Source organism: Carcharhinus amblyrhynchos, chromosome 3, assembly GCF_965287045.1.
Source record: "Carcharhinus amblyrhynchos chromosome 3, sCarAmb.v2.hapA, whole genome shotgun sequence".
NCBI classification, from domain to species: domain Eukaryota; kingdom Metazoa; phylum Chordata; class Chondrichthyes; order Carcharhiniformes; family Carcharhinidae; genus Carcharhinus; species Carcharhinus amblyrhynchos.
This window is the reverse complement of record NC_137326.1, coordinates 54,130,579-54,154,350: the sequence shown is the minus strand read 5'-3', so window position 1 is coordinate 54,154,350 and position 23,772 is coordinate 54,130,579. Positions and strand designations below refer to the sequence as shown.

The 23,772-nt window shown below is 40.2% G+C and overlaps 1 protein-coding gene across 1 annotated transcript in view; it reads left to right on the top strand.

Annotated features, from left to right (window-relative positions):
• The window catches only part of LOC145339565 (metabotropic glutamate receptor 7-like), a 699,067-nt gene that overhangs the window by 441,138 nt on the left and 234,157 nt on the right, over positions 1-23,772 (top strand). The window contains exon 7 of the mRNA XM_080184058.1: positions 16,522-16,661. Coding sequence (XP_080040184.1) covers positions 16,522-16,661 — 140 coding nt within the window. The remainder of the gene's footprint in view (positions 1-16,521; positions 16,662-23,772) is intronic.

The following is a 23,772-nucleotide window of genomic DNA, read 5'->3' as shown; positions in this document are numbered from 1 at the left end:
AAAGCAATCCACTTGATTGGCACTTTAAACTTTCACTCCTTTAACCACCAACGCACAGTGGCAGCAGTTTGTACGATCTACAAGATGCACTGCAGTCACTCACCGGGGCTCCTTCGACAGCATCTTCCAAACCCATGACCTATACTATCCAGAAGGATAAGGGCAGCAGTACATGGGAACTCCACCACCTTGAGGTTCCCTTTCATGTCACTCACCATACTGACTAGGAAATATTTCATCATTCCTTCACTGTCACTGGAGCAAAATTGTGGAATTCCCCCCAACGGCACAGTGGATGTATCTACACCACACAGATTGCAATGCTTCAAGAAGGCAGCAGCTCACCAACACTTTTTCTAGAGCAATTAGGGATGTGCAATAAATGCTGGCCTAGCTGGTGAATCCCACATTCCCCCAAATAAATAAATGGAGGGAAAAAAAGGTTGGCTCATTTTATCCAGTACTGGCAGTGTCAGGGCAGCTGTGACTTCATGTAACAGCGTAGAATCTGAGGAAAGCAGCTTTTTTTTTGAATATTCAAAGTAATAAATGAATTTATTTTTATTGGAGGAGAGACATTGAAGATGCGCAAATGTTTCTTTTAAAAACAAAGCTGAGAGTCATCTTATGGTCTTGCAGAAAACCAGGGACAATTTGGCTTTGAGTTGGACTGAATGCAAATTGGGTACGTGAGTCAGACTGGATGCAGAGCTAGAGGGCAGAGTTCAAACTGGCCTTAAAGAGAAGGTCGAGATTAGAATCCGTTCTCACTACAGAACAATGACTCTGTGAAGCAAACTAGCAGCAACAGCAGTTAATGTCATGTTGATCAACTCTTTTTCTATTTGATTAGAAGCAGGTTTAAAGGTTCCAAAGATAAGTACAGAGACAGATTATCAAGTACTACACCAAGCATGATGGTGCCTGTGCATCTCTGACTATGATTACACAATGGGGGTGTGAGGTCGAATAGATTGATATTGCCATTTATTACCTTGGAGGATTGGGGAAACATTGCAATGACTCAGGAGATGAAAATATGGGTAATGCAACTGATGGGATAAATTGAACATGGAATGAAAGCAGAGAATGCTGGAAATGATCAGTCGCTCAGTCAGCATCTTCCATGAAAGGTCAGTGATTAACCCAATGCTTCTGTCCCCATAGATGCTGCCAGACCTGCTGAATGTTTCTTGCATTTTACTTCCAATACCCAACATCTGCAGTATGTTCCTCATTGTATAAATTAAATTGAAAAACCCTAATTTGATATTTGCTGCAATTGTCAATTTCAACAAATAACTTGTGATCAGTTTCAATGCTTCTTTCTTGTGGATTGATGTACCTACATATCACCCAGGGCGGTTAATTATTTTGGAGAACCATTAATAAAGACATACATTTACTTATTCCCAAAGCTAAAGAAGCCTTGACATTAATTAATAGGAAGTAAATAAGTTGTGTTAAACGTAGGCCGTATTGTGGTTTTATTGAATTCAGCACAGTATCGTGCTCTAATTATTTGCATTTCCTCAACCTGGTGTATTCCCACACTAAGACCCTGTCACCTCTTTGTAACTAGCAGGTAGAGGCACTCCAGGCCAAAGACCTTTGCATTGCAGATACTGCTCCATAATCAGTGTCTGACCCATGTAATTCTAATGAATTGACAGTGAGACCACTCAAGTGGAACATTGCTTCTTCAGGAGCAGTCCATCAAATGAAAACTACTTAACAGATTTGACAGGTAGCTTTAAAACCCAAGCATATGTCTATTTGTTGCGAAGGTTTCATTGTGTTACCCATGAAAATGACATGTCACACTTTACACCTTTAAACTATGTCAATGAATCTCTGGCCTGCCCTCCTTAAACATATCTACCTTTCTCTTCTTGAAGATCATTCTTAAAGCCTTGGCCACGTTTTGGTCAAGCTTTTGCTCACCCGCCTCTAATGGTTCCTCCTTTATATGGGAACCAGTCTTATTATGCTCCTGTGGATTCTCTTTGGGAATTGTTATTATCCTTTGGAAATTCTTCAATAATTCATTCCAGTTGCTGAGTCTCACTCGAGTGGAGAGTCAGTGGGAGGATCTGGCTATAGATGATGCCCCCGTTTACATACATTAAAATGAATATAACTTTGGCCTTTTAAGGTATTATAAACAGCTCTAGTCTAATTAGTACCACTTTATGACCCCTCTTGTTTACTCCTGGAATCCTCACTGTTAATAGCACACAACATGTCTCTTATCTCAATTGAATACAAGTCAAAATTCCAGGAGTTAAGTTCCAGTAATGGGGAATGACAATTAGATGAAAGTCAAGTTTAAAGCAGTGAGACAAATTAAAGGGAAAGTGTCACAAGAAGGAGGCAAACATTTTGGAAACTTCTGACACATATCGAAAGGCATTTCCACACATGAGCAACCTTTGCTATGTTTGAAGGGGCTGGGTGAACGGGCTGGTAGTCAAGTCTGACATTTGGCTTCTAATTTGATGGTTGCCAACATCAAGTTGGTGTCTCTGTACCATTCTACAGCACTATCCCGTGGGTCAGAATTACAGCAGGCTGGTGAGATAGTGCAGCCAAATTTCCAGCCACGTAACTATTACTGTTCATGCACACGTGTGCAAGCTCTGTGCAAAATGGGAACCACTGATTTCCTTCCACATTGATTCCTAAGTCAATTTTGGTTCTCATGAGCCTTAGTGCTGGTTTTCTTCTAACCTGTGTTATTGGCACAAGAGGGTTTGCCATTAGGAACCCTGTGACCTGGATTGTTTTCATGTAAAGGAGTATTTTATGTCCTTTTATGCCAGGCATATGCACAAGCATCGCTAGAGTTTAAAAGGCCCTGACCTATTGTGGTAAAATTGTAGTCAATGGGAATCAGGGGAAGGTTTTCACTGGTTGAGTCATACCCAGCAGAAAGGAGGATGGTTATCTATTGGAGGTCAGTCATCTTAGTCTCAGAACATCACCATGGGAGTTCCTCTGCACAGTGTTCTAGGTTCAACCATCTTCAGCTGCTTCTCTCGAACATGAGATCGTAAGTGGGTGTTCACTCATGAGTTCAGTACCACTTGTAACTACTCGGTTACTGAAGCAGTACAGAAGGCTGAACAACATGCGGACATGGACTGATAAGTGGCAAGTAACATTCGTAATGACTATCTCCAACAAGAGTGAATCTAACCAACTCCCTTTGAAGTTCAATGGCATACCATCATTGAACCTCCCAACATCAACTTCCTGGAGCTTACCATTGACCAAAACTTAATGGGTCGAATACCAATTCTGTGGCTACAATGCTGAGTCAAAAGCTTTGAGTTTTGTGGCAAGTAATGCACCTCCTAACTTTTCAAATCTGTCCAACTACAAGGCACAAGTCAGGAATGAGCTGGAATACTTTCCACTTGTCAGGGTGAGTGCTGCTCCAACACTCAAAAAGCTTCACACCATCCAGAAAAAAGCAACCTGTTTGATTGGCACCCCACTTAAACATCTGCAACCTTCAACAACGGCTGACAAACCATTATAATTCAGGTCAGAAACTCCAAAGTGTTTTATGACATCTGCCTGGACCATAAGTTTTGCAATTTGAATTTGGGTGGGATAAGCATGAGACGTTTCACTACAGGTATGATTCAACTGACCCAAATGGAGCTTTTATCAAACAAAGTTTATTTAAGAATACAGTTAACGTATAGAAAGAGAACTAACAATAATTTTTATCAATTACAAACCAGGGGAAAAAAAAACAACCATGATATTGTGTAACCTTAACAGCTAATTACTGTTCCAACCAAATAAATCCCATAAAATAAACTCTTGCCAGAAATTTATCTCAGAAAATACAAATGCTCATGTGATGCTGGAACTTAATCCTTGGTTGGATGCTGCAGTTCTCTTGAAACACATAGGCAGGCTTGAAGTCAGAACAGCTTCCCAAAACAACAGAGAGAGAGGGAGGGAGACTCTAATTACTTACAAGCAACCCACCAACAGTAGAATTTTCGCTCCAGGAAGGCAAGAAGCCTTGCTTCCAGCTAGCCAGCAGAATTTCCAATATCAGGGAGAGAGAAAAACAGAAGCACTCCTCTTCAGTCTGATGTCCGAACACCTAAATGAAACAGCAGCCAGCAACCAAACTGAAAGTGAAACCTTGAATTAATTATGAAAGAAACTGTCTAAAACGCATGACCTGCCACCCAGTGGTAAATTCCAAGTCAATGCATTAAGTCCAGATTAAAAATAAACAAAACCCCATTTAAATCATTGAAGTAGCAATAAAAGACTTTCAGCAGATAACTTGACTATCTGCCAAATAATAATAATAATAAAGCCAAAGCTGCTTAACTAAAGAGAACATGATTTAGAAAAGAACGTTTCTTAAAGGCACATACATGTCACACAAAGTAACAGTCTCTGTCATATATGATGCACTGCATCGAATTGCCAAATCTCTTTCCATAGCGCCTTCCAAATCTGTGACATTTAGCACCTAGAATAATAAGTGCAGCAGAATGCATGGGATACAACCACTTCAAAGTCACTCACCATCCTGACCTAGAATTAAATTGCCATTCCATTCCTCCACTTCACTAGGTCAAAGTCCAGGATCCACCATTCTAATAGGACTCTACCTACAGCACATGGACTGTTCATGAAGGCAGCTCACTACTACCGCCTTAAGGGAAGGTTAACAAATGTCAGCTTTGCCACATCCCATGAACGAATTAAAACAAAAGGGTAAATGCACGTACTTTGAAAATGGGTGGACCTAGCTTCTAAAATCTCTCCCGCTGCAGATTAGCCTGAGACCTTGTCCTCTGTCAGGTTTATGTCGGGGATCTGTGTCTGACTCACTCCTCAAAACAGTCATAAAGCTTTTGTCCATTCCCAATGGGAGCAATGACTGCTTCAATGGAGGCCTCCCCGAAAATCATGACCACATAACAAAATGGGGCAATGAATTGGTTGACGACACTGATTCATTGCATTCCTGGAGACTTCATTGCATGACTACCTGCTGCTGATTACCATAACCCTATACTGAAGCCCAACACATCCATCCTCCTGGCATCTTGCCTCCCTACGTCAGTTGGAAAGTGAATTGGAATTGTTTAATTGGATGATTCTTGAATATTATTGTAACAGCCTTTTCTAACATCAGCACTATAAATGATATATGGAAATGTTCAAAAATTTATAAAACATTACCTTGGAGTGGCACCTAGTGGACTGTTCCATGGAGAACTGGCATGAAATTGATGGGGCAAGTGGCTACCGTCTGTTCTGTATATTATTCTATGGCCCTGATTTTACTGGCACAGCCACCCCACAATTTGGGTGGGTGAGGCTCACAGAATGGCATTCCACATTGGCCTCGGATGTGACCTTACGAGTCTCTGGCAGCCATGCTGGTAAAATCGGGGCCCATGACTCCTAAATGTTTTTTCACCTAGATTGCTTTCAGCAGTTTCCTGGAGATTAATCTTAGATTCCTGGAGGTTTCTGACGGGTTGGAAAAGGAGAGAAAACCAACCCATCAGTGGGAAATCATTTCACATCAAGTTTTTTTGAAAAGTATTTGGAGTTCTTCAGTTATTTATTTAAGAGCAAAGAAAATAAGGACTTGTCAGTGGTTACCTCTTCTAACACGTGTAAGAAAAATCAGTAACCTCTTTGTGTGTTGTGAGTTAAACAAATAAGTTAGAATAAAAAAAGGAACTTGGAAGAATTTTAATTATCTATGTAATAGATTGAAATGGTTGGATATGCCTAATATTAGTAATCATTGATAGAAAAGTAGGAAGGATGAGAGGTGGTGTGTTGGAGAGGAGGAAGAAATCACTCTGATTCATTCCCTTCCTGACAACCCTGTGGGTGTACCTACATCATATTGACTGCAGACATTCCAGAAAGCAACTCAACATTACCTTCGAGGCTAATTAGGAATGGGCAATGAATGCTGACCTAGCCAGTGACACCCAAATCCTGCAAAGAAATAAATTTCCAAAAAAATCAGAGATGAGGGGGTTGATATCGTTGTTGCTAGTACTAGTGTTGTGTGTTTAATTTGTGTCTCTCTCCTTATTGCAGTCTTTTGCAAAGAATGTTAGTGTCTGGTGGCTGCATATTGAGAGAAGGCTTGAAATAGAATGAAATGACTACAGTTTGGGAGTAGAAGTCCCAATTGAAAATGCTTCGGCGATCATTAATGAAATCTATAAAAATGACAGTTTGGGAAGTTAATGTGTGAAGGATGATGATTTAGGAATCATTTAGGAAGAAAGCAGATGGTGTAATGGCAGGACACTAGACTGATATTATAAAATGGTACACTTAAGCTAACATCCTTCATATGAACCTGTGTTGCGATTTAGTTTGACTAAAAATATTCAAACTACAGTATTTTACTGAACAAAATGGTAAAAATGTATTGGTTTTCTGATTCTAAGGCAAATGTTGCAATTTTTATAAAGATTTATAAAGGATGCGCTCAGGTTTATGGCATCTATTATCAAATGATCTCTTAGGAGTTTAGAGAATCCCAGTATTTACATATTATTTGGGAGACAGTGGTATAGTAGTAATTTAACTGAATTAGTAAACCAGAGACCCGGGTTAACGTTCTGGGGAAATGGTTCAAATCCCACCATGGCAATTGGTGGAATTTGAATCCAGTTAATAAAAAAAATTCTGGAATTGAAAGCTAGCCTCAGTAATAGCAACTGTCAAACTGTCGATTGTTGTAAAAACACATCTGGTTCACTAATGTCCTTTGGGGGAGGGAATCTAGCATCTTTACCCAGTCTGGCCTACATGTAACTGAAGATCCACAGCAATGTGGTTGACTTTGAACTGCCCTTTGAAGTGGCCCATGTTAGCCAATCAATTCATGGGCAATTAGGAATGGTTAATAAATTTTTGTCTTGCCAACGATGTCCACATTCCATGGAATAATTCAAGATTTATATATTATAAAAGTTTTTGCATTATGTTAATCAAATTAACTTAAGATAAAACCCAGAAATCCTCCTGATAGGACAATTGTGTATGATGTATTGCATCAGGAGAGGAGATGTCTTAGATGAAACCTGACATCAAAGGTGCTACTCTTGCACCAGAAATCTTTGACCTCATCCACTGCTGGGATTCTCCAGTTTTGGCTGGGCATCAAATTCTCCGTTCACACTGGCAGTGGGGCAGGAAGGGACAAGATCAGAGAGTCCTGCCCTTGAACTCTGGCCCCACAATGAATTATTTCTCCGCAACAAAAATAACAAATTGTATGTGGAACAGTGTCTTGATTTTTCTTTAATGGTCATTTTTAGGGTATGATAAGCATTTGAGCCAAGAAATAGCACAACTTTGTGGGGAGACATTTAAAAATGGAGTCAGTGGAGGTAATGGAAGTTGGAATACCCACCTCGTTATTTAAGGCACAACAAATTCTGACACATGTTGTGGTTGTAGAGTTGGCTGAGTGCCTCCTGTGTCCACCGCCTGATGCTGACCACAATTGTCAATCTGGTGAGTCTTTCCACAGGACCAGAATGCAGCTGGAGGAGCTGCATGTTGGAATCCAGCTGAAGGAGCCAAGAGTTGATATGAAATCCAGCCATATAAGAGAGGGCACCCTGATGGTGCCATTACTGACTGAAGTGCCTGTCTTCCATCTGAAGATAGCCCTTTGCACAAGAATTAGCATCATGTCATAGTATAACCAAAGCAGCACTAGAAAGCTCTATCCCACACAGATTATATAATTTCCATCGGAATTTCTACCTCATGCTTTAAAGCTGCACAAAGAATTTCCATTCGTGGTGGCTTATCATATTTTCAGGATATCCCAACGTACTTCACGTCCAGCAAGTTATTTTAAAGTTTAGCTAATATAGCTATGCAAGCAAGTGTGTTTGCCTTTCTTTGCACAGCAAGGTCCCATAAACAACAAATTAAATCAATAACTACTAAACCTTTTTTTTAAAGTGTTGTTGGGTGAAGGATGAATATTGACCAAAACACTGGAAGTGCTTCTGCTCATTTTGAATAGCGCTGTGGGGTATTTTATATATTTCTGAATGGACATAGTGGGCCGAAGTTTGATATCACAACCAAACCGCGACTCCTACGATGCGGAATTTGGAACAAGAATAGGCCATTCAGCCCATCAAGTCGGTTCTGCCAGTTAATGAGATCACGGCTGATCTGTGGCCTAACTCCATATAGCTGCCTTTGGCTCATTTCCCCTATCATCTTTGCTTAACAACCATTTACTTGTCTCAGATTTAAAGATAGCAACTGATCTCACATCCGCTGCCATTTGTGGAAGAGAGTTCAAAACCTCTACCACCCTTTGCGAGTAGAAGTGCTTCCTAACATCTCTCCGGAACGTTCTGGCCCTAATTTTTAGACTGTGCCCCCTAGTTCTAGAACCTCCAACCCGTGGAAATAGTTTATCTCTATTTACCCTGTCATTTCCTGTCAATGTCTTGAAGACTCTAATAACCATCTAAATTCTAGAGAAAACGGGTCTAATTTGTACAATCTCTCCTCATTGTAAAGTCCCTGAAGTCCAGGTATCATTCTTGTAACCCTATGTTGCATTCCTTCCAAGGCCAATATATTCTTCTGAAGGAGCGTGCCCAGATCTGCTCTCAGTTCTCCAAGCAGAGTCAAATCAGGGGTTCCTATAGCTGCAGCATAATTTCTGCATCCTTTTTTTTCAGTCTTCTAGATATAAAGGCCAACATTCATTGGCCTTCTTGATTATTTTCTGCACCTGTATGTAGCATTTTAAAGATCTTTGCACCTGAACCCCCAAGTGACTTTGGATATCTACTGTTTTTAACTTCATACCATCTAACAAGTACTCGTCTCTGTCCTTTTTTGGTCCAAAATGAATAACCCTACACTTGCTTAGTTCGAAATCCATCTGCCACAGTTTTTCCCATTCACCTAGTTAATCAATATCTCTTTGTAATTTTATGCTGTCAACTACACTGTCCACAATGCAGCATAACTTAGTGTTATCAGCAAATATAGATATCTAACTTTGTCAATAAATAATGTGAACGCTTGAAGCTCCAACACAGTTTTTTGTGGAACACCACTAATCACGTTCCATCAATTTGAGTACCTTCCCATTATCTCTACTTTCTGTCATCTGCCATTCAATTAATTTCCCAGTAATTTGCTCTCAATTCTGTGGGCATCTATCTTTGTTAACAATCTCTAATGTGGGATTTCAACAGAAGTCTTCTGGAAGTCCATATAACCAACATCCACCGACGTTCCTCTATCCTCTACCTTAGTCAGCTCTTAAAAAAGATTAAATGACATTTGTCAGACTTGGCCTACCCGACATCAATCCACGCTGGCTCATTCTAACTGAAAATTTCTGAGTTGTTCTTTGTTATAGACTTCAATAATTTCCCCATCACAGGTGTTTGGCTAACTGGTCTTTAATCTTCGTTTGTCCATCTGCAATTTTCCAATCCAGGGGCAATGGCTTCTGAATCTAGGGAAATCTAAAAAGATGGTACTTATGGCATCCCTTTCTTTCTTCAACATCCTTGAATGGAAACTGCCATGGGGGTTTGATGCTCTTTAGTTCCATTAATTTCTTCATTATCGATGTTTTACTTACATGAGTTGTATTTAATTTCTGTCTTCGATCCACTATTAATTTTCTTGGAACTTCAGGCAAACTATGTAAGTACAGAGGCAAAGTAGCTGTTTAACATGTCTGCCATTTTCACATAGTCATTAACAGTGTCCCCACTTGCAGTCTTTAGTGGGCCAACATTTCTCCTGACTATCCTCTTTCCTTTTATGTAACTATATTTTTTTTCTTATTGATCTTGATGTCCCTTGCAAGTTTTCTTTCATTATCCCTTTTAGTAGCTCTTATAAGTCCCTTTGTGGCCCTCTGCTGGTCTTTGTATCTTTCCCATTCAATAGGATCTGTGCTGTTTTTTGCATATTATAAGCTCTGCCTTTTAGTTTAATACTGCCCCTTCTCTTTTTAGTTGTCTGAGGCATTTTTTCCAGTGAAGTGGAGCTTTTCCTTCTCAGCAGCACATACTGGCTCTGTACTGTGTTAAATGTTTCTTTACACATCCTCTACCGTTCTTCAGTTATTTTACCCCCTTAGCAGATATTCCTAGATTACTGTGAACAGTCTCTGTCTCATCTTCTTTAAGTTAGCCTTACCTAAATCTAAAATACTAGCTGATTTGTATTTTTCGCTTTCAAACACTATATTGAACTCAATCATGTTATGATCATTATTTGATAAATGTCCTGCACAATTAGGCGAGAATCAAATAGAATAGAATCCCTACAGTGCCAAATGGGCCAACAGGCCCATCGAGCCGATATCAACTTTCCAGGAGAGCATCTTTCTTATGCCCTCCTTTCACCCTATCCTTGTAACCTCGTGCATTTACTGTGGTTAATACACCTAACCTACACATCTTTGGACACTAAGGGGTAATTTACCATGGCCAGTCCACCTAACCTGTGTATCATTGGACTGTGGGAGAAAGCCAGAGCACCTGGAGGAAACCCACGTGGACATGGGGAGAATGTGCAAACTCTGCACAGACAGTTACCCAAAGTTGGAATCGATCCTGGGTCCCTGGCACTGTGAGGCATCAGTGTTAACAACTGTGCCAGTATGCTGCCCTGAAACAGACTTTGTCCTGTTGTGGAAGAAGTGCTCAATTACGCAGATCCTTTCAAATGAAATAAAGTTTTGCTGGGATTTCAACCCAGGGTCTCCCATTTATTAGGTAGACAGTTTTTACTAATTAAATCTGGCTCATCATTTATTACTAAATCCATCATTACTTGTCCCCTTTGTTGCATCAAGAACATGTTGCTGTAGGAAATTATCCTGGACAATCCCGGGAAATTGATGGGATTGAAGGTGGATAAATCTCCAGGTCCTGATAATCTTCATCCCAGAGTACTTAAGGAAGTGGCCTTGCAAATAGTAGATCTATTGGTATTTTCCAAAATTCTGAGCTCTGGACTGGTTCCTACAGATTGGAGTATAGCTAATGTAAGCCCACTATTCAAAAAGGGAGGTAGAGAGAAAACAGGAAACTATAGAGCAATGAACTTAATGTCAGTTCTGGGGAAGTTGCTGGAGTTTCAAGGCTTTCATAACAGCTTTTGGAAGGCAGTGGCATACTCAGACAAAGTCAGCATGGATTTACAAAAGGGAAATCACGCTTAACGAATCTATTGGAATTCTTTGAGAATGTAACTAATGGAGTTGACCGAGAAGAACCAGTGGATATGGTTTATTTAGGCTTTCAGAAGGCTTTTGACAAGGTCTCACACAACAGAATTCTGTGTAAAGTTAAAGCACATAGGTTTGCAGATATGTCTTGAGATGGTTAGAAAGCTGGTTAGCAGGCAGGAAGCAAAGAGTTGGCATAAATAGATCTTTTCCTGATTGGCAGTTAGTGACTAGTGGGATTCCGCAGGGACCTGTGCTAGGACCCCAGCTGTTCACATATATTGATGATTTGGAAGAGGCAACTGAATATATTATCTCCAAATTTGCAGATGATATAGACTTGGGTGGGAGGGTGGGCTGTGAGGAGGATTTAGAGATGCTTCAAAGTGATTTGGACAGGCTGAGCGCATGGGCAAAGGTATGATAGATGCAGTACAATGTGGATGATTGTGAGGTTATCTGCTTTGGTAGCAATAACAGGAAGACAGAATATTGACTTGATGTAAATTGAGAGAGGTGGATACTCTGAGATTTTGGTGTCCTCGTGCATCAGCTGCTCAAAGTAACTGCACAGGTACAGCAGGTAGGAAAGAAGACAAATGATATGCTGGCCTTCATAGCAAGAGGATTTGAGTATAGGGATAGGGATGTTTTGCTACAATTGTATAGGACTGGTGAGGCCAGATCTGGAGTATTGTGTATAGTTTTGGTGTCCTTATCTGAGGAAGGATGTTCTTGCTATAGAGGAGTACAGCAAAGGTTTACCAGCTGATTCCTGAGATGGCAGGTCTGTCATATGAGGAAAGATTAAGTCAGTTAGGATTATATTCATTGGAGTTTAGAAGCGTGAGAGGGGATCTCATAGAAACGTATAAAATTCTAACAGGGTTAGACGATGTAGATTCAGGAACAATGTTCCCAATGGTGGGGGAATCCAGAACTGGGGCCATAGTTTGGGGATAAGGGGTAAACCTTTTAGAACTGACTTCACCCAGAGTGTGGTGAATGTTTGAAATTCATCACTACAGAATGTAGCTGAGGCCAAGGTGTTGTCTGATTTCAAGAAAGAATTAGTTATACCTCTGGGGGCTAAAGAGGTGAAGGGATATGGGGGGGGAAAGGGGGGGAATCAGGATATTTAATTCGATAAGCAGCCATGATCACAATGAATGGTGGAGCAGGCTCAAAGGATTGAATGGCCTATTCCTGCTTCTAGTTTCTATGACACACTCCAGAAATTCACTACCTTTCTGACAGCTGCTAGCCTGTCTCTCCCAATCTATGTTGATGTTAAAGTCCCTCATTGTTACGACTCTACCATTGCCTAATTTCTTCACTTCAGAGCTGCTATCAGCAGGTGTATACACAATATCTATTACAGTTTTAGGTCTTTTACTGTTCCTCAGCTCCACCCATAAGGTCTTCATTGGATGCTTTCCTCACAAATCCTCCCTCATCATTGAAAATAATTTGTTCCTACTTAGTAATGCTACTGTATCCTGTCTGTCATTTTCCCTATCCATCCTGTAAGCCTTATAACCTGGTATATTTAATTCCTAGCCTCGACCTTCCTGCAGTCATGTCTCAGTAATGGCTACAATATCATAATCTCCAATTTAAATATGTGCCTGCAGCTCATTCAATTTATCACTTACACTCTGTATTTGTACATAGAACTTTTAATTGTGCCATATGTTCTAACCTGTCCCTCAGCAATGATGTTTTATTCACCTGTTTATTATTCCTCTTTTCTGATTTAACCGATATACTCGTAGTTTTGATATTACCTGTTGTACCTGAAGTATGGTTCCTACGTGTTTTTTTACTCTCTATCCCGTCCCTCAATTATTAGAATGAATTGTCAGCCAGCACTTCAGAACACATCCTGAAATAATCCTTTGACTTCCTATATTGCTTCATTGCCTTTCTCATCACAGCCAGCCTCATAGAGTAGCATTACTGTGCCAAAGCTGAATTACAATCATTGAGAGTTTGTAAAGTCATTTATCACTGTGATGCATTTTGTTTGTGACCAATTATGTACGGGATAGTTTGTATTGTCCTTCAAACCAACAATAAGGTGAGTTGACTAGATGTGACGTCGAAACTTGAGCATGAGAAGAGACAGAAAGCCTTTCTTGTGTTGCTGTCTTTTCTGGCCAGGGATTGTTGAATTTTTGTAGCTTTGGTTCCATTCTGGTTAAGGAAAAGCCCACAGTGTAAACAGATACTCACAGGGTACGCCAAGGTTCTTAGAACTATGAAAGGTCACCTTACTCAGGTACTATGGCTTTAAGAGTGTTGCTTGTTGGAGTTAAGTTTTGAGACAGCAGAAAATTCTTGTTACGAGATTGTATTTTGTGCAGCTTTCATAACATGTTAAAGCCAAAGCTTTCAAAATCTGGGTGAACTCTGTAATTTGGAAAGCAAACATTTTTTTCCAGTTGTTCCTTAAACATAGTTAATTATAGATGCATTAGTTATAATTATTAAAGAATCTGGTCTCTTAGTTAATTGCTATATGTGTGACTTTGCTACGCATAATTTGGTTGTTGCATTTCCAACTTTGACCTCTCAAGTGTACGTCCAAGGGATGTTTTTAGGATATTCTGAAGCCTACTACAAAATTCTTCCTTGTTTCGAATTTTCAAAAGCTCAGTAGTTTAAGAAACTGAGAATCCAAGGATGTGGATTTTCCAGCTTCCCGCCATTGGGGTCATCCAGTCCCACCAAAAATCAATGGGCTCTTGTCTGTGCTGCCAAATTTCCCTCAGTGGGTCCTGTCATGACGGGCAAATAAGATCTTGGACTTAAAGTCTGAATGAGAAAATCTCAAACACCTCTCCGTTATTTAAGAAGATGGATTGCATCATTTCTCCTGAACTATTAGTTGAATATCAGCCATGGTGAAGCTAGAATTTATCATCAGCAGTATAGTGACTGTGCAATTGGATAAGCCCCAATTGATCAAAATGAGTCAGTGTATATTTATAAAGGATAGGCCTTGTCTGACTAATCTAGTTAAATTTTTTGAGGGGGGCACGGGTCACTGACATGGTGAAAAGGTAGTGTCTGTGGAGGTTATCTACATGGCCTCCTGAAAGACATTTGATAGGTATCTGCACAGGGATCTGATGGCCTAGTGGTATTATCATTAGATTATGAATCTAGGCACTCAACCAATGTTCTGGGGACCCGGGTTTGAATCCCACCATGGCAGATGGTGGAATTTGAATTCAAGGAAAAAAAATCTGGAACTAAGAATCTACTGATGACCATGAAACCATTGTCTGTTGTCATTAAAAACCCAATTTGTTCACAAGTGTCCTTTAGAAAGGGAAATCTACCATTCTCACTTGGTCTGGCCTCCATGTGACTCCTGAAACACAGCAATGTGATTGACTCTTAACCTCCCTCCAAGGGCAACAAAGGGTGGGCGATAAGTGCTGGCCTAGCCAGCAATCCCCATGTCTCATGAATGAATAAAAAGAAACAAAAAATGTTATCAAAAGGCAGAACATGTGAAAATGAAAATGCTTCAGTGGCATGGGGTTCGAAACTGGTTGAGAGGCGTTAAGATTGGAAACTGTAAAACGAGCTTGCGCAATAGGAGCAGAAGTAGGTCATTTGACCTCACAAAACTGCTCCACCATTGCATAGAATCATGATTTATCTTTTAGCAAGAGCAAAGGAAAATTGGTGTATATATACTCAAGTTATTAAAAGTAAAAACACAGGTTTAAAAAAAAAGTAATCAAAGTAAAGTTGTCTTTTATTTCAGGGAAGTTAGAATTCAGATATGAGGAATTGATGCTTCAGTTGTTCAGAGTTGTTAGATCACATCTGGAATGCTGTCTACAGTTTTGGTAATAAGGCTCAAGTTGCAGGGATAGTTTGCATAAACTTGGCTTCTACTCCTTTGCATTTAGTTGGATTAGAGGTGACTTAATCAAGGTCTTTGAAATAGGCACTGTGTAGGGTTGATGCAGATATATTATCTCCTCTAGTGGTATAATTTGGAAACTGAGACAATCGTTAAAGTTAGACCATTTAATGAAATCAGGAAGTGCTTTACTTTCAAACAAAAGATAGTGGAAATCAAAAATGGAAAATGCTGGAAAATGTCAGCAGGTCTGACAGCATCTGTGGAGAGAGAACAGAGCTAATGTATCAAGCCTGTGTGACTCTTCATCAGAACACAAAATGGTTGCCTACCCACTTACATTACAACTGTGACTAACATTAAAAATACTTTATTAGTTGTGAATTACTTTAGTGCATTGTTAGGATGTTAGATGAGCTGTCTAAATGCAAGTTCCTTATTTTCTTAATGTAAAAAATTGGTGCATACGTCAGATGACAGTGCAGGGAACTATTTACTGCTGTATTTAACCTGTCAATTGACTCAATGAGAGTGTAATGCAAAAAGGCAGTCTAAAATTGTAGCTCAAGCATTCCGAGTAAATTTGAGTTATTATGTGTGGTTATCTCTGGCTGCAAAACAAGTTACTCCTGAAAAGGAACACAATGTATTTCAGAGCATGTCCTAATCTATATGATTGAGAGAAATACCAAATTGAACAAAGGCAAAAGAGTCCTTTTTATTTTCTCAGCTTCCAACCTTGCGCAATGTTTACCACAAAATGAATATCTTTTGAAGGGGACTCTTTCTAAAACTGCATCAAGATTTCTCAGCCAAGGCTGTCATCTAATACTAATATCTCTCGAAGACAGGTGGAAAATCACTGGGGCAAAACCAAAATATTTTGTAGCTTCATTCTCTGATCTGCTTCTCTTTAGAGATCCTCTGTGGGCTTTAGTTTTAAGACTCTGTGCCATTTTAAGGTGAAAGGGGGAAGTTTAAAGGAGATGTGAGAGGCAAGTTTTTTTTTCCCAGTGCCTGGAACATGCTGCCACAGGAGGTGGTAGAAGCAGATACAATAGTAATGCTTAGAAGCATCTCAACAGGTACATGAATAGGCAGGGAACACAGGAGTACAGACTGCATAGAGGCAAAAGGTCTTTAGAGAAACTTCATGTGTTGGCACAGGCTTGGTGGACCGAAAGATCTGTTCCTGTGCTGTACTGTTCTTTGTATTCTGGTTTCCCATTAAACTTTGGAAGAGAAAATGTTAACATAGCTTATTGTAGGCTTTGCTGATTAATCACTTGGGATGATGAAATATGTGACCACAAGTTTCTCTATCTGTTGGCCTATTCTATCAATTATGTTGGTTCATGTTTCCCTCTCTCCTTAGGTAGTGCTGGAACTCCTGTAATGTTTGATGATAAAGGTGATGCACCAGGCCGCTATGATATCTTTCAGTATCAGCTTGTTGGCAACAATACCTGGGACTACCGCAGAGTTGGTCAATGGACAGATCACCTTCATCTCAATGTAAGTCACACTTTGTCGTGCTATTAATGTCTTACAGGCCATCTAAGCAGAAGCAGCATGGGCGTGGCAAGTCAACAATATGATACTTATTTGAAGGGAACATGCATGAAAGCTAGGGTCAGAAGTGCTCCTTATCTGGTCCATTCTGGTATGAAACATTATCTACCCCATCTAGCTGACAATGTGAGGCTTGTCTTTTGCATTTCGGGAAAATATTTTTTGGAGTGCTAATTGCTTAAATGCTTTATTACATCCCTCGGACCAATTGCATGCAATAAACCAACTATCAGAATCATTCAGGCCGTTTCCAATAGCAACACAGATTTTGTGACAGTGGCTATCCACACAGTGATATCTGATTTCAATGCTTCACCATGACCCATGAATAGGTTATAGCTACTTCATGAAAGCACCTAAAAAGAATAATATTTGGAGAACACTTGGGGTTTATTCATTATTGTACACAACATTACATAGCTCTCTACTTCTGGAAGATATCATTGACTGGCTGTAAAAGGACTGAGAAATTGTGCTTCCTATTTGAAGTATTTATTTAATCTGAATGGCAGAGACAAGATCGTAATATAAAATGAGGAAGCAGCAAGTGACAGGACTAATGTCGGCAGTTGTGCTGAATGCCCCTTAATGGACTGAGTGAAAATGAAGAGGACAGAGCTGACTTCAGCTGATGGCCATTGTTCATGTGAAATGATAATTTGTTGTCAACACTTTCAAGTTCAGCAATTGGCCATTTTTTTTTAGAATCATAAAACCATAGAATACCTGTGGTGCAGAGGGAGGCTATTCAGCCCATTGAGTCTGCACTGATCACTATCCCACCCAGCCCTAGCCCCATAATCTCATGCATTTACCCTAGCTAGTCCCCCTGACATTATGGGGCAATTTAGCATGGCCAATCCACCTAATCCGCACATCTTTGGACTGTGGGAGGAAACCGGAGTACCCGGAGGAACCACACACAGACACATGGAATACATGCAAACTCCACACAGACAGTAACCCAGGAAGCCAGGAATCGAACTCAGGTCCCTGGTGCTGTGAGACAACAGTGCTTACCACTGTGCCCACCATGCTGCTCCATTTTAAGAGGCAGACGTTGTGAATGTTTTCTCGTAATGATATCTAGGCCAAAATCTTCTGATCAGCTTTGGACCTGCTGCTTCTGATGCTGATCAGAAAACAGTGTACTTGCCTCAAGATGTCTGAAAGACTCTGACTTCTGATGAAACAGCCAGAAGAACTCCTTCGGCTCAGAAATCCACATAGAGAGCAGCGAAGGGAATCAGAAAAGAAGATAAATCCCCTTTTATAGCATTCATTGCCATAAGATAAGTTTAAATGTCCAGTGTGAATGTTGGTGAATGGATGAATGAATGTGTAGGTTGATGAGGTTAGTGGGTAGGATGGCAAGATGGCATATGGTTGAGGTGATAGGTAGGTGAGTAGGGGGGTAAGTGTAGCGTAGCAGGTTAATAGTGATGGTAATGTGTCAGTGATATACATCATGATGTAACGGTGACAGTAGCAGTCATGTGCTAAAGCAGATGAAGTACTGTGTACACAAGAGAGAAATACTTACTCTGTAACCTATCTAGTATAACAGATTGAAGTAACCTACCAAGTAGGATCTGAGGTATTCAAGATCAGATAAGCCAAGTGACCAACATATGAAACAGTGGGTGGATAGATTCAGGGTGATGAGATGTGTGAGTGGGTGAATGGATTGTCAGGTTGGGGTCAGTCAAGTCAGGTCGGGACAGGTGGTGTGGTAGCTGTGGAGTTGGGAAGTTGGAGAGGGTCAGAGGGTTAGTTGGGTGGTCAGTATGAGTGACTAGGGGGCTCAGGATCAGTTGTATAGCTACTAAGGGGTTAGACCAGGAATTTTTTTGTCTGATATTTCCTGAGTAATTATCCAGGTAACAAGTCAGAACTGTTCACAGTCTCTTACTCTAGAGGGTCCTGAGGAGCAGGGGAATTATTCATTGGAAGTTGGCAATACCCACAGAGTCAGCATGTTGGGAATTCTGCAGGGTCCCGACGTGCATCTTGGGTCTCCAACGATCAGGAGACTGGAATATTTGGGATGTGGACAACGGTTAAAGTCTAGTGACAAGCTGTATTGGTGTAACATTTACATAAGGGATTCCTATGGCTTGAAACATGGTCTGCTAATTGGGGTTAATTGATGTTGAAGAGGTGATGGTGACCAGCTGTGTTCCTGAAGCAAAGAATAGGCTGCATAAAACCAGGCAACCAATTGATTTATTCACGAGTAATGTGCTTAAATAGATGCGGACTTGGAAATAATGTCGTCTAAAATATCCAGTGTATCACCTGCTGGTTTGGAAACAAAACTCCTATTTTCAAATCTTTTCATAGAAAATCCCTAACTTTCTAATGGCATGTCAGGTCAAAACAGCCCTGAATTCTACCTCAATGTGTTTGTGTGTAAGGGTGTGTGTGTGTGTGGTGTGTGTGTTCGGATGAGTGTGTGTGTGTTTAGGGTATGTGTTAGTTTTCATGATGATCTGCATGTTTCAATGTGATTTGGAACATCATACTTAATTTTCTAACCAATTCAGGAAAAGAAAAGCATGTTACCCTTGAGGCCAATATATAATTGCCAGCATTGTACTAGAAAATAAAAGGAGTTGTCAGAGGAATGGCAGGGCATTGTATTTTTAGAAAGCTCATAACTTCACAGCAGTGACATTTCTCGATGAATTCTGACATTCGTTGAGATGTTTTTTCAGTTTTGACCCTTATCATTAAACAGTTAAATTTGTAAGGTTTGAGCAATAATGCTATCTTCTTGGGGTGGAATGGACTAGTCTTATGTGATTAAGTTTAAATCACAGGATTACAACAAAAGAAAAGATTCTTCTTCCTTCTCACTAACCTAGAAATTCTCAACACTGGATGAAGGGACGTAGCACATTTCACCGTCCATTCCTGCCACGCCAAAAAAAGCACTCAGTGAACATACTTCAGCTAGCCACACGTCCAGAAGTGCCCATCATTAAAATAAACAAGCACACTCATATTATTACATAATTGCAAGTGTCCACTTAACTGAAAAGAACTCACTCTGCAACTAGATCAATGCGCTTCTGGATGGTGAAAATAGTTGTTCCGAGGAGGAGTTTTATTTCTTGTCTTTGAATCTAATGGCAGTACTGGTTTAGCATTGTGGAACAGTAACTATGCAGTACTGGAATACAGCTGAATACCAGTCGGATCCTCTGCTCGGGTTTGGCTCTTCCATGTCAGCAGCATCAGTGTGGGAAGCGAGCTATCTGTGGGTTGCTCAATCAGGTGGTATTGGCATGGACCAGAGTTCAGATCACTCACACCTAACCACAGGTGATACTTTTCTAAACAAGGAAGAAAAATCTCTACTGCTGGAAGGTGTGGAGGAGGGGAGGGTGGGGGATGGGATGATGATGGTGTACTGGAGAGCCAAATAACCCAAAAAATGACTCAAACATGTCAGCTCAGGATCACGGCAGAAACTGCCCTGTTACTCCTCTAAAAGTTCTGCAAAATTATCCAGTGTACAATTAAGCCATGTAGATGTTTTCAAGTGCAAGTATAGAGCACAAAAGCAAGGATCTAATGCTAAATCTTTTATTTACTTTTTATTTTAGTTTATTTATTAGTGTCACAGGCTTACATTAACAATGCAATGAAGTTGGTATGAAAATCCTCTAGTCGCCACACTCCAGTACCTGTTCATAGAGTCATAATTTGCCCAAGCCGCCCCTTTTTTTTGGACGCTGAGCTAGTCCCAATTGCTCGCATTTGGCCCATATCCCTCTACATCCATCTTACCCATGTGTAACTGTCCAAATGCTTTTTTTAGAAACAAAATTAAAGCTGCCTTTACTATTGCCTCTGGCAGCTTGTTCCAAACACTCACTTCCCTCTGTTCAGGTACAATGAGGGAGCATTTGGTTTTATAAAACACTAGTTCGGCCAAAGCTGGAGTATTGTGTTTAATTCAGGGCACCATACATTAAGAATGAGATTTAGTCCTTAGCATGGCATAGGGATTTGTTAGAATGGAACCACTGTCGAGGGACTTCATTGTGTTGTGAGATTACAGACTTGGGACTGCTCATTTCAGTGAGGAATAGGTTGAGGAGAAATTTAATGAAGGTAATAAAGATTATAAGGTCCTCCCATAGAGTAAATAAAGAGAAACTGTTTCCACTGGAATGAAGATCAGTAATCAGAAGAGACAGTTTTAAGATAATTGGACTAAAAACCTGAGGAAAGATGAGTTTTTTTTTATTTACACTGTGAGTTATAATGATCTGGAGTACATTCTGTGACAGGTTGGTGAAAGCAGAAGTAGCTTTCAAGGGGGAATTAAATAAATACTTGCGGGAATAAAACATGCAGAGCTGTGAGGAAAGAGTAAGGAACTGGGACTGATTAGATAGCTCTTTCAAAGAACTGGTCAGGTATGGTGTAATGATTGGCCTCCCTCTGTGCTTTGTGATTCTAAGATTTAGACCATATTCAATTGACAATCCTTGGTATTTACTAACCACTGAGATGATAGCAAGGGATGCTGCAGCTGCTTCAAAATGTTCTGGAATAGAGTCAGGACAATTGACCATGATTCTTATACCTGATCACAGTCTGGTGTTTTCACTAAAATCAGTCATACCTTGAGGTCAGATTCAAGCATATTTATGAGGCCACTTGCATCCAAAACTTGTGCATAAACTGTGGCACAGTGGGCAACAAATGTTAAAATGGTGCCTTTCAAACTACACTCCCAGCCAGGATCCATTTCTTGTGACCGTCTTCTGCACTCTCCAATACATTCACCTCCTTCTTATAATGTGGCACCCAGACTTGTCCATCCTTGTGAGGTCTAACTAATGTTTTGTATCGGTTTAGCATAATCTCCTAGCTTTTGTCCTTTATGCCCCTATTATAAAAGCCCAGGATACTTACTATATGCTTTATTAACTCTTCTCGCTATCTTTGCTGCCATCTTCAATGATCGAAACACACATACACACAGGTCAATATGCTCCTGCAACCTTAAGAAATGTACCATTACTGTATATTGTCTCTCCATGTTCTTCCTGCCAAAGTACATCACCTCATATTTTTCCTCATTGAACTGTGTATACCACCTATCTGCCCACTTTACCAACTTGTCTTTGTTCTTTTGAAGTTCTACACTGTCGTCCTCACAGATTACAATACTTCCAAATTTTGTATCATCCGTAAACTTTGAAATTGTCTGATGCACACCAAGATCTACATCATTAATATGTATCAGAAAAAGCAAGGGTCCCAATCGCAAGTCCTGAGAAACTCCAGTACAAACATTCCTCCAGCCCATTACTCTGTTTCCTATCATTCATGATGTGGGTATGCCGGCGTTGGACTGGCGTAAACAGAGTGAAAAGTCTGACAACACCAGGTTTTAGTCCAACCTATTTATTTGATAATATACTTAATAATAAAGCTTGTGAGTATATTATCAAATAAATAGGTTGGACTAAAACCTGGTGTTGTCAGACTTTTCACTCCTATCATTCAGTCAATTTTGTATCTGCATTGCTACTAAATCTTTCATATCTCTTCTGAACACCTTGTACCCTGGAATATTTACCACCCAGTCCTGCCCCTCCTTGAACCAGATCTGTTATCACCACAACATATTTCCACACAACAGTCTGCACCTGTAACTCTCCAATCTTATTTATTATACTTCATGATCTCTCATAGATGCACAATAACCCTAATTTAGATGGCATGACTTTCTCCCTTATTCTGACTTCACCTGTTAACTTACTCTTCTCTATACCAGTGCTATCTGTCCTTTCCAGTATTTTGTGAACCCTGATATTCCTTTCTAATACTTTCTTTTGGTTCCCTGTGATTAGGGTTGCTAACTACAACTAATTGTATTGGGGATTTCATCACATGACTTGGCCTGTCACTTCAGCCATTAACTGGCCAATACATTCATCCGTGTAACGTACTGCCTTCCGAAATAATTGGAAAACCAAAAGATTTGCTACACAATTGGATGATGCTTGACTTGCCAGCCAGATTGACCTTTATCCCATTTTCAATATTCTTACATCTGGTGATGGGAAATATTCAAAGAGAGTGAAGAAATAAACCATTTCTTTTCATGTCCTGATGATTTCTCTCCAGGATTGCACATTGCAGTGTCCTGGAGATTAATCTTCAATTCCTGGAGACTCCAGGTCAATCCCTCATGGGATAGGGGAATCGAGAATGAAGGGCCATCATGTTAATATTAAAGACAAGCCATTTAAGAGGGAGTTTTTTTTTGCAAAATGATGTTAGATACATATCTAGAATGTTGGAGCTTTTAATGTCTTCAAGGGTGAAAACAACAGAATTTTAAATTAATGGTCTCAAGGAATATAGAGCCAAGGTCGTTAAGTGAAATTGAGCAACAGATCAACCTTGGTCTAATTGAATGGCGAGTGTGTTGGTGTACTGAATGGCCTAACTCTATTCCTACCACATTTGGAGACAACCTCAGCTACTGTTGCATAATTAATCAATTCAAACTACATCTATTTGCAGTTATCTACAGTGGAAAATCCAACTAAATGATGTACTACTTGTTTGCAAATCTGAATCAGTTTCTTAATCATATTTTGTTTGGATGTCGCATTTGCTCTATTGGCTTTAAGCAAGCGTATCAATGTGTTCTGCATGCTTTGAGAAGCCTGTGTCCACTCATTAATCACGCTGAGGTACTCGGGTCAAACCATGTGAATTTGGGCGAGTATTCTTTGAGGCATCCTGTGGTGTGGTCAGTGCAGAGCCCTGATGTGACCCAGTGTCGGTGTGATTGAGAGCGCCCAGCGTTGCAAAATCTATCGCTATTCATCACCCCTGTCTCATTCCATTTCTCTAGCCACACTTCACCGCTGGCTCATTGCACTGACAATGAACTATCTAATGGCGAATGGGATGGAATTAAAGGTTGGACAGTACGATTGATTTGTTGGAACTCTTCAGTTTTGTCCTTCCCAGCTTTTTCACAGCAATTTACAGGCACGTAAAGACTAATACCACA